The sequence below is a fragment of the Leucoraja erinacea genome, chromosome 5, assembly GCF_028641065.1.
Source record: "Leucoraja erinacea ecotype New England chromosome 5, Leri_hhj_1, whole genome shotgun sequence".
Classification (NCBI taxonomy): Eukaryota; Metazoa; Chordata; class Chondrichthyes; order Rajiformes; family Rajidae; genus Leucoraja; species Leucoraja erinaceus.
The window spans coordinates 30,423,439-30,435,548 of record NC_073381.1 but is presented as its reverse complement, the minus strand read 5'-3'; the positions used below and the strand labels follow the sequence as shown (position 1 = coordinate 30,435,548).

The window sequence follows — 12,110 nt, the reverse complement described above, 5'->3', positions numbered from 1 at the left end:
ATATATATAAACACGCCAATCTCAAGTACAATTAGATGGAGTAAAGAGGAAAATACCTGGTGCAGAATATAGTTCACAACATTGTAATGTATCAATTACATAGACAAAGTCCAATGTCCATAATCGGGTAAAAGTGAATTGGACAGTATCGGACAAGTAATAGGGGAATAATTAAATAGGAATCAGAGGGGTAACTTTACCGCACAATGAGCTGCCAGAGGAAACTGTTGAAGCAGGTACAATAACAATATCTAAAAGACATTTGGATAGGTACCAGGATAGGAAGGATATGACTTAAATGCAGGCAAATAGGACTAGTTTAGAAAATCTTGGTCAGCAAGGACATGTTAGGCCAAATACCCCGGCAAAACCAGATTACCTGATCGGTTATTTGAATGCTGTTTGTAGGTCTACCAAGAGCAATATAGTTGATACATTTCTGGCTTGGAATAAATTAATCATAATACATTCCGAAGATTTTTTGAAAGCTTTAAAGTTGTTACAATAGTATTTCATTTAAACAGTGCATGAGTGGATCATCATTTAATTTGCACTCACATTTAGCAATTAAAACAGAAGCAATCATTTTAGGCAATGTAATGAAAAGCAAAGATTTAATTTATTTTTCACTTTTAGAAACATAGAAAATAGGTGCAGGAGTAGGTCATTCGGCCCTTCAAGCCTGCACCGCCATTCAATATGATCATGGCTGATCATCCAACTCGGTATCCTGTACCTGCCTTCTCTCCATAAGGGAAAAGGAATGCTTTTTCTCCTTTACATGGGAAAAGGAATGCTTACTTTTTGTTTTAGAAATGATTAACACTTCAAAATCAGCAATGTGTCCTATGTGAAAATTGGGTGCAGGATAGGCAAACAACACCAACATTCCTACACGAATGCGGAGCAAATAATATTAGCTAAAAAAGTCTATTTAAAATTCGAATGGCAATGAAGTTGGAATTCGAAGTGGAAGTGCCTTTAATTACCTGGAAGAGTTCTTTGGGATTTCAGTATTGAGGCTGTGCCACATCACACACGAGTCATCCGCAATGATAATGAATGGCCACACATCTTGAGGTTTAGTTCCAAGCTCCTCTTGACGATTACGTTCCAGTTCCAAATTATGGTAGGAGAGCTCTTTAATCAAAAAGTGAGCTGCACCTAGAGCATAAATAACAAGAATACTAATCAGAGGGTTGAATCTGATACATTCTTGCAGCTCAAAACAAACTATTTGGGTTCATATTTTGCTCCTCTATGTAATGTCCCAATTCATGCACCAGTCCTCCTTCTTTGGCAGCCCCATACATATTCACACCCTAATTTTGTGGATTCTGAGATGGTCAATGAGGTCCAGCGCAAATTGGAGGGATGGCACCTCATGTTTTGCTTGGGTAGCTTACACCCCAGCGGTATGAACAATGACTTCTCTAACTTCAAGTAGCCTTGCTTTCCCTCTCTCTCCATCACCTCCCCCTTCCCAGTTTTCCCACCAGTCTTACTGTCTCCGTCTCTATTCTATCTCTCTCCCACCCACTCCCCTGACATCAGATGAGAAGAAGGGTCTGAACCTGAAACATCACCCATTACATCTCTCCAGAGATGCTGCCTGTCCCGCTGAGTTACTCCAGCATTTTGCGTCTATGTTAGAAATGACTGAATCAGCTGCATTTCAACGCAATGACTACATCAGTAAACAAAAATGCATAAGGATTACTTTTTGACATACCAACTCCAGAGTTATTGAAGATGCTGGGTAGGACTAGCATGATGTGGTTTGGCCAATATTTCTTGTAGACTGACATCTCGTATTCCTTGATAACCAGCACATGCAAATGGTTAGCACCATCCATAGCGTGATACAGATTGAAGAGACCATGTTCATGACGTCCTGTTGTTGGTGTAAAGACTGGACTCTTTATGCAGTCTGAATTCTAGGATATAAGAAATAGATGGATAAGTACTTTGTGGCATACTCCCCACAGCTTTAAATGGAACTTATCAGTTGTTCCAATATGTTTCCTACAGGAGGAACAGTGACTATTAGATGGATAACATTTTTTAATGACATGGACCATTCCATCCTCATGAAAGTCTGTTTTATTTTAAAAATTAGTTTCAGTTGCCAAATTGCCTTACAAATCCTTTGAATAATAATAGCGATTCAGTGGAGGTTTGCTGTGACCAATTAGGAGAAAATAATTTAGTTTAGTTTAGATATGATACGTTATTTATCCTAGGAGGGAAATTGATCTGCCAATAGTCATAACACACAAATACATCAAACATGAAATTAAAGTGATGAGTGGAAAGGATTGGGGATGTGCAAAGATTGGGAGAGGAAAGGAGGGAGTCAGTCACAGTCTACCCCATGACAGAAGGGGGAGGAGTTGTACAGTTTGATAGCCACAGGGAAGAAGGATCTCCTGTGGAGTTCTGTACTGCATCTTGATGCAACCAGTCTGTTACTGAAATAGTGTGTCACGGAGGTGGTGAGCTGTATTGTCCAAGATGCTCCACAGTTTGAGGAGCACCCTCCCATCCAAAACCATCTTCTATGAATCCACCTCTGCTCCCAGGACAGAGCCAACCTTCTTTTGTTTGTTAAACAGATTGGCATTCGCGGCCTTCACCCTGCTGCTCCAACACATGACAGCAAAGAAGATGGCACTGGCAACCACCATACTGCAGCATCTTACTGCAGACATTGATGGAGCGGAGCCTTCTCAAAAACTACAGCCGGCTCTGTCCCTTCTTGTACAGAGCCTCAGCGTTCCTGGACCAGTTCAGTTTACTGTCCAGGTACACTCCAAGATATTTGTACTGCCTGGTAAACTGTACATCAACATCATTGATGGAGACAGGGGGCAGGGGTGTTCCTCTCCTCCAAAAGATTCTGTACGGAAACAGGCCCTTCGGCCCAGCGAATCCACACCAACCAATGATCCCCTGTAAACTAGTTTTATCCTGCACACCAGGGACAATTTACAGAAGCCAATTAATCTTCAAATCAGGATCAAACCTGTGTTTCTGGCACTTTTATTCTGCAACTCTAATGCTGCACAACTGTGCCACCCTGAAAAGAATTATTGAACAATTAGCAGCCTCATCTTTGAGCTCTTGGCTGGCCCATCCTTTAACACAAACCACTGCGCATGTTGTTGGATCAAAACTATCTCCAGAAAACCTGACGTGAAAGCAATAAAATGAGGGCGGGTATGGTTTAAGTGGGCACACAGTGCAAGTGTCTTTTAACTGTTGCTCGAAGACATCTCCTCCTCACCTAGCAGTAGAAAACAAAGCTTCAGCATCTCATCATAAAAAATGAATAATGTGTAGTCATTGCACTATCTCCTCTGCTGAAGCCAGAATATGTTCCTGGTGCTAACTGCAAGTGATGATTGACAGCAGAAAGTTTTTAAAAAGGGTTTAATTACTGCGCTTGTTAGTTCAAGTAATTAATAATTTTAAGCACAACAAAATAGCTGTAAAATTACAGGTTGAGACACAAACCTACCTTGTCAGTAACAAGTGGCAACCTCATACTCTCCAGCTGCCCTCCGGGTTGGCTGAACATAAAATTATGTTCTTTTGATTTGGGAATAATGAAGTGGAGTTGGACTTCCTCTCCCAGCATTGAACAGGAAAAGCAGAAGGCATGGAGTGTGGAGTCGTATGGCTAAAAGAAAAGTGAAAATTAGTGCTCAATCCATTTGCCATGCAGAAATAAATCCTTATTACACTTAATACTTGTCTTTATAAATAATTTTAAAAAATGAAATGAGTGTACATATTAAGCAGTGTTGAATCCTATTGCTTATACAGTGCCCTCCATAATGTTTGGGACAAAGACCCATCATTCATTTATTTGCCTCTGTACTCCACAATTTGAGATTAGTAATAGAAAAAAAAAATCACATGTGGTTAAAGTGCACATTGTCAGATTTTAATAAAGGCATTTATTAAAATCCCCCCCCCCCCTCCATCCCCCATTCAGAGCACCATAATGTTTGGGACACAGCAATGTCATGTAAATGAAATGAGTTTAGTATTTTGTTGCATATCCTTTCCAATGATTGTTTGAAGTCTGCGATTTGTGGACATCACCAGTTGCTGGGTGTCTTCTCTGGTGATGCTCTGCCAGGTCTGTATAACCGGTATATCCACACCTGGCTCCTGAAGAGTGTTTCCAGGGCTCTCGCATAACTTTTTTTCCCTGTTGCCAGCCGGGCAACCTAGGCAGCTTTTTAGGTCACCAAATGGCAGTTTAAGTGATCATTTAAGACGGCTTGCATGACACGTGCGATAATGTGCTCGGACGAAGTGCGTAGTTACCAGTCAGAATTAAGATCATATATTATTTCTGCTTCAAATAAAGTCACAAACTAAACATATTCACCAATCAAACAAGCCATGATATATACCACAATGACATGCAGCAAAATTACAATACAGTATCTCATCTCTTTTTCCACGTTGCAATTAATGCAATTTCAATTATTTCTTTCCACTTCCAAAATAAATTCTGGTTGGATTATTCAGCGTATGATCAACCTCGGTGAGACCAAGCGCAGGCTTGGCGATCGCTTCGCACAACACCTACACTCAGTTCGCAATAACCAACCTGATCTCCCGGTGGCTCAGCACTTCAACTACCCCTCCCATTCCGAATCTGACCTTTCTGTCCTGGGCCTCCTCCGTGGCCAGAGTGAGGCCCACAGCAATTTGGAGGAACAGCACCTCATATTTCGCTTGGATAGTTTACACCCCAGCGGTATGAACATTGGCTTCTCCAATTTCAGGTAGTCCTTGTTTTCTCCCTCCTTCCCCTCCCATTCCCAGCTCTCCAACAGCCTACTGTCTCCCCCTCTTCCTTTCTTTTTCCCGCACCCCCCCCTCCCCCCACCGACATCAGTCTGAAGAAGGGTCTCGACCCGAAACGTCGCCTATTCCTTCGCTCCATAGCTGCTGCCTCACCTGCTGAGTTTCTCCAGCATTTTTGTCTACCACCCATTCACACAAGTTCTGTTATCCCACCTTCCTCACCCACTCCCTACACATTAGGGGCAATTTTACAGAGACAAGTTAACCTACAAAGCCAATGCATCTTTGGGATGTGGGAGTAAACCCACACGCTTGCAGGGAGAATGTGCAAATTCAACACAGACAGTGCCCGAGGACAGGATCGAATACAGATCTCTGGTGTGTGAGGCAGCAAGTCTACCAGCTGTGCCACTATATTTTATTTTCCAACACACAAAAAATCATACGTTGATAACTTTGGTTACTAAAAAAAATAAACTTCTGATCTGTCAGACAGGTATTTGGGGATTTTTCTTTATTATAGAGAGAATTCTTTGGTCATCAGCTGTGGAGATCTTCCTTGGCCTGCCAGTCCCTTTGCGATTAGTAAGCTCACCAGTGCTCTCCTTTCTTCTTAATCATGTTCCAAACAGTTGGTTTTGGTAAGCCAAAGGTTTGGCTGATGTCTCTAACAGTTTTATTCTTGTTTCTCAGTCTCATAATGGCTTCTTTGTCTTTCATTAGCACAACTTTGGTCCCCATGTTGATAAACAGCAATAAAAGTTTCAAAAGGCGATGGAAAGACTGGAGGAAAGACTAGGTGCTGGGAGCTCTCTTATAACTGCATGAAGGAGGCAATTAAACACACCTGAGCAATTACAAACACCTGTGAAGCCATGTGTCTCAAACATTATGGTGCCCTGAAATGGGGGGACTATGTATAAACACAGCTGTAATTTTCACAAATTACACAGTAAAAAAGTAGAAAGTGTGCGCTATTATATTGTTCTATTTCATATCTGTTTATACTTTTACTTTTTATCTATTTTAATAATAATTTCATTGTTTCTTTGCTGTTTGATTCTCATGCATACCTGGCATCTGGGATTGAAACCCATGTATTCATGACACTGCTCACAGTGATGATATGTATTGTAGGCAGCATATTTGGATAATCTTAGACGTGTTGTGTGGCGCCGCAGGTAGACGTCATCGTCTTTCTTATTGGTTAAATACCCTGTAAAGTAAGGGGTTTTGGCAAGTCACAAAAAGTCAAAATACAAGCATAGATTTTCATAATTTGTATTTGTTTGAAACATAGTGTAATAAGATTGTACAATTCCATCCATTCACTGAATGAAGGAAAATAAAAACAAGGCAACCCACTGACCCAACCTGATATATAATGGGACCGGGAAGCCAAGGTCCCAATAAAGATAGATGACAAGAGGATTTTTAGCATAAGAAGGAACTGCAGATGCTGGTTTAAACCAAAGATGGACACAAAAAGCTGGAGTAACTCAGCGGGACAGGCAGCATCTCCGGAGAGAAGGAATGGGTGACGTTTCGGGTCGAAAGCCTTCTTCAGACTGGTTAGGTTGCACAGCTCAAAGTCCCAGGGTCCTGGGTCTTGGAACATATAACAGTCAACAATATATAATCATTTCATAAGCATATTCAAATGCAGTAAGCTAATTTTAAATATCACTGCTTGAATGGTTGTTCTGCTTTCTTCCTCCAACCAACTAAGCCTGGGTGGACACACATCTTTTCCATTGGAGGCAGTTCAGGTAATCACCAATCTTGTACATTGTGGTAGACACGACTGATTAACTTCTAAGCATGAACTGGGTGGGTCCGCTGCACTAGACAACACATGATGCTGCACTAGCCCTTGATAGCTTGGAGAGAGGGGACTAACTGCTCTTTTGTGCAAGAATAAGAACCTCCAGGATTTAAGAGGCAACTCAACAAAGAAAAATATATAAGATAAATACATTGCCATTATCTTATTTTTATTCAGCACCATTTTTTAACATCATTCATGTTAATCACAGTCTGCGATTTTTAGATTGTTGTACTTTCAACAGAGAGTAGAAGATTTAAATACATAGACTGCGTTTATGAGACTTTGCCTTGTCTTTGATAATGACAGCAGTTTATGAGAAGTGCAGGCAGACTTGCAATCCAGCACCATTGTAGCATTTTCCTCACCTCTTTGTCATAGAACAACTTATGCTGGCATTTCAATGGAAAAAATAAATTAATGATTGACCTTTATTGTTGGCAAGGTCTCTTGAATAAACGGGACTAGCATCTTCATACTTTGGATCATGGACAGTGTAGTCGAAGGCCAATTTGCTGAAAGTTTCCAAATCAGGCCACAATAAGCTTTCTTTCTGTTGTGATGCAGAATGCTCTTTGGGTTCTAAAAAATAAAATATAAATAGGGAAATTAAATTGCAAGCTCATCCATTCAATTATGTTACTGCACGTTTCTAGGAACAAATGGGTCATTCTTACGTATGGGAATAATGAGCATCAGAATACCACAAGAAAATCTGATGAAAGGAGGCATTGCACTGCATTCCTCAATTTATATCAAAACAATGGAAGGTAGTAAATCTATACTTTTTCTGACCATGAACAAATGGATGGTTAAAAAATGGTTATATTGAACGCAAGAGCAGAACTGTCGGTGGGGGCGCTGCGAGATAGCAGCACTTTTTTTGTTTTTTTAATATGTCCAAATGTTTGTTTTAATGTCTCTCGGTGTGTGTGTGTGTGTGTGTGTGTGTGTGGGTGTGTGTGGGGTGTGTGTGTGTGTGTGTGTGTGTGTGGTGTGTGTGTGTGTGTGTGTGTGTGTGTGTGTGTGTGTCGTATAAGTAAGGGGGGGGGGGGATCAATTTTGGTGCGCCTCCTCCGGAGGAGAGGCGACTTTTCCATGTCGCGCTACCTCAACTTTTAACAACAAGGATTGGTGCGGCCCTTGCCAGGGGTCGCCAGAAGGGAGTGTTCTGATCGCTGGCCTGCGATCCTGAAGCCACGGTCTGCAGAGCCTGGGATTTATCGTTGGGGACCGCAGAGGAGAAGTGCTCCGATCGCCGGCCCGCGGTCTACGGTGTTTCTTGAAGAAGAAATGGAGGACGACTGACTGAACTTTGTGCCTTCCACCACGTGATGAATGCTGTGGTGGATGTTTTTGTGTTAAATTTTTATTGTGTATTGTGTGTTCTTATTTATTGTACCGCTGATGGCAAGTTCATTGCACTGCATTTCACTGTGTATGTGATGAATAAATCTGACTACTGACTATTGACAATAAAAAGTATTTGCTTGATGTATAAAGTGGGTATTCAAATCTAAAATGTATATCTCCAAGCACTCATAAAATGGCTGTGAGTTTGCTCAATTTACTCTAAAATATTATTACATATTCTAAACCCTATTGACTAATGTACTGCACTTAACAGCAACTCTTAATGGCCTGTCCCACTTGGCCATCATTTGTGTGTAATTTACGTGACATAATTTACGCGTCACATGACACGCACGTGATGCGCGCATGGTTTGTGGCGACATAGGCAGTGACGTGCGGTCGCACGCGGCTCCCCAGGATTTTGGGATGTACAAAATCTTTGCGCGACATCTGCGCAAATGACGGCCAAGTGGGACAGGCCTTTTAATCTCTATTTTTTCCCGTTACACGAGGGTCATACAGGTTTTGTATGACTGTGATGTAAATAAATCAAGTGCCCATGTTACATTCCACCAATTATTTAAAATGGGCTATGTCCTTTTTTTAAAATAATTGTATTTATTCGAAGTAGTGTACATTGCAGTAATATAAGCCAAAAATAACATAATACATTTCTTGAACCACTTCATATTTTAAGCTTTAAAAAGAAGAAAAGTAAAGAAAGTGAGATAGGATAGTGAGTGTGTGAAAGAGTGATCATAAAAAGACCCTTAGACACAAAGAGTTGGAAAAAAAAGTTAAGAAGTAAGCCATAGAAAAGAAAAAAGAGAAAAAGAAACCAGAAGCTATGTTAAAAGTAATAAAAAGAGCTAAAAGGGACATATTTTATTTTTCCTCTCCCTTCACCAGGTCCTGAAACCATTTCTTTTCATAGTTCTGTTGCACCTTATACTTGTAGTAAGTCGATAAATGAAGACCAAATCTTTTGGAAATGGTCTGGTTTGCCTGCTAGAAGGAATCTCATATCTTCCAGGTGTAGCGTTTCGAACATATTTTAAATCCAAATATTTATTGTTGGTGTTGGGGCGTTTTTCCAGAATTTAAGTATAAGTTTTTTTCCCATTATTAAACCGTAATTAAATAGGTTCTTTTGGGAAGCAGTTAGTTCTGGGCTGCCTTCCATTGTTCCAAAAATAATCAATTCTGCATTCGGTATGTCCTTTACACAACTACATTAATCTAAATTATGTGGTCATACATCCATTTTCATGGCCTTATTTGGTTCAGGCACACATTGCAGCCATTTCAAATGTTTCATTCCTGAAATGCCTCACATGAATATCATCAATTTCATGGTTAAAGTAAATATATTAAGAGTTATGCAACTGCTTTATGATGTAAGACCAACTCTACCACCTATCATTACGTTGTTATTAGTTCAACAAAGTTATTTTGGTTCCAATTGGAGGAAATTGGTGTTACTTACAATATTGGCATTTCCTGCTCATCCCTAACTGGTTTTATTTTGCTTAACTATTTCAGAGAAAATCTTTTGTGTGGATTTGGATCCAGATATTAAAGCAGAGTAGTAGTGGGAGGCAATAATGAAGCAGCATTTGTTCAGTTTAGTTTAGAGATACAGCATGGAAACAGGCCCTTTGGCTCACCAAGTTCATACCGACCATTGATCACCCATTCATACTTGTTGTAGGTTATTCCACTTTCCCAACCACTCCCTATACAGTAGGGGCAATTTACAGAGGCCAATCAACCTACAAACCCACACGTCTGACAATGTGGGAGGAAACCAGAGCACCTGGAGGAAACCAACACGGTCACAGGGAGAATGTGCAAATTCCACACAGACAGCACCTAAGGTCACGATCGAAACCTGGCCGCTTGCATTATGAGGCAGTGGCTCGAGCTGCAATGCCATTGTTTCGAGAACGTTATTTCATCACCATCATTACATCTTCTAGATTTTTTGGAATTGCAGATAAATTGACTTAAATTCCACACTGCTGTGGTGAGATGTTATCTTCTGTTCGCAAACCAGACACCCAGGTCTGACTACAGGTCAAGAAATTAGACTATCGTATTCAGGTCAATGTGTTCAGAATCTGACATTAAATTGTAATAAATTATTAAGTATTAGTGAATCTCCCTGTGGTGTTATTCATGAAAAGCAGATAATACATTGTGCTATGTTTCACATTAACAGATGCATAAACGAGGAGTGGCCAAACTGACATGGACAATTGGGTCACTGGAGTGCTGGAGTTACTCAAATGTGATGTGAATGCTAAGGTGACCAAGAGAGAAGCTAATACTAGCATGAGAGTACAGACATTCTAGTTTCTTTGTCAAATACCTGCCTTTTCTTGCGTATGTTTTGTAAGCATGGCGCAAGAATTTGAAACTACTCATTTGATGATTTGAAAACCAACTTTTAGCCGCCCTCCAGATTTCTGGAGAATACGGAGAAATAATGATGGCAACTGGATTTCCAGTTTAGCCATGTACTACCTCTGCGGTTATCAGATTCACAGTGTGATGTTGATGAACACTGACAGCCATCACTAGAAGGGCAAATCTGAGCTATCGTTATGTATGAATTTTTAAAGATCAAGCCAGAGAATATATTAAGTACAGAAAAATCACTTACTGAGATTAATTTCTGCTTCATCATAAACATCTACTTCCATCAGTCGAATCAACATCCTCGACAAAATATTAAGGAATTGCAAATAAGCTCCCGTCTTCCCCACCTGAGAACAATGATGACAGGTTAAAGAATACATTTACATGAGATCCGTAGGTTGCATTTTATAAAAATTAAGGATGCCAAGAACACATGGATGGAAATATTTGATGAGCGCACCAAATCTGTGTCACCCGCAATCTGCATCATCATCACTTGCCATCATTAATACCTATTCTGTTGGGAGACAACATGCCTCAACATTGGATCAACATCATGAACAGTTACCATCAGTCAAAGTTGGCCTCAACTACTTAAAGCTAACCTGCAGCTCTTAATAAGGAGGTTCACTGGGACAGATATTGACATTCATCCTGGAACTTACGCTGGAAGACATTGAAGAGCAAAAGATTCCACGTTGTGCTGATGCACTAGAATCGTTGGTAAGTAGAGAAAATGAGAGATTAAGAGATCTTCATAGAGCTGGCTGGTCTTCCTGACCAATAGTGAGAGGGCTTACTGTGGTTGAAGTCAAATTTACAGGAGACCAACATTCCCTCTTCCTTGCAGAAGGTGGGATGGCAAAATTGGAAGCAATAAGTTAAACAGGATTAGAGAAGCACTGCTGCTAGACCAATCCCAAGAGGAAAACACAAAGGCTCGTCACCTTTGGAGCATTCACCCTGAAGCTGTAATCAACAACATGACTAAATTACTTGTATTCAATGCTGCAAGAGGTTTATTAACTCCAATAGCAACAATCTTTAATTGCCATAACTGACGAGCTGCACCACTAGTCTCAGCATCAAGCCCTGCAACCCCACTACACATCTATCAACTATCTCCTCACATACTTAACACTGCTCTAAGTGAGACGCACACAGACACACACACACATGGCTGAGCACATTGACCAATTTACACAAATAATAAAATACCTAAAGTACTGGATACCTCTGTACATAAAGCAGCATCTCTGGAGAAGATGGATAAGTGATGTTTAAGCAAAAAGGTCATCGAGTCTACACTTGGTCTCAGCGATGTAAAGGAGGCCACATCGTGAATGCCGGATGCAGTAGATGAGATTACAAGATATGCAGATGATCCTCTGTCTTGTCTCACCTGGAAAGAATATAGTGGTCCCTAGATGGATGTGATGGAGGTGGTATAGGGACAGGTATTACATCTCTTGTGGTTGCAGGGGACAATGCATGGGAATGGGGTGGTTTAGGCGAGAAGGGATGAGTGAACCAATGAGTTGTGGAGGAAGCAATCTCTGGTCTCTGCAGAAGGCAGAAAGGGGCGGCGAGGGGAAGAGATGACTAGTGTGGGATCATGCTGGAGGCAGTGGAAATGTTGGGGGTGTGATGCGTTGGATGCCGAGGTTGGTGGGGGTGAAAGGTG

The 12,110-nt window shown here is 40.9% G+C and overlaps 1 protein-coding gene across 1 annotated transcript in view; it reads right to left on the bottom strand.

Annotated features, from left to right (window-relative positions):
- The window catches only part of greb1 (growth regulating estrogen receptor binding 1), a 207,486-nt gene that overhangs the window by 23,256 nt on the left and 172,120 nt on the right, over positions 1-12,110 (bottom strand). The window contains exons 24-29 of the mRNA XM_055635321.1: positions 10,671-10,773; positions 7,082-7,234; positions 5,901-6,043; positions 3,521-3,682; positions 1,733-1,937; positions 990-1,164 (exon numbers count right to left, since the gene is read on the bottom strand). Coding sequence (XP_055491296.1) covers positions 990-1,164; positions 1,733-1,937; positions 3,521-3,682; positions 5,901-6,043; positions 7,082-7,234; positions 10,671-10,773 — 941 coding nt within the window. The remainder of the gene's footprint in view (positions 1-989; positions 1,165-1,732; positions 1,938-3,520; positions 3,683-5,900; positions 6,044-7,081; positions 7,235-10,670; positions 10,774-12,110) is intronic.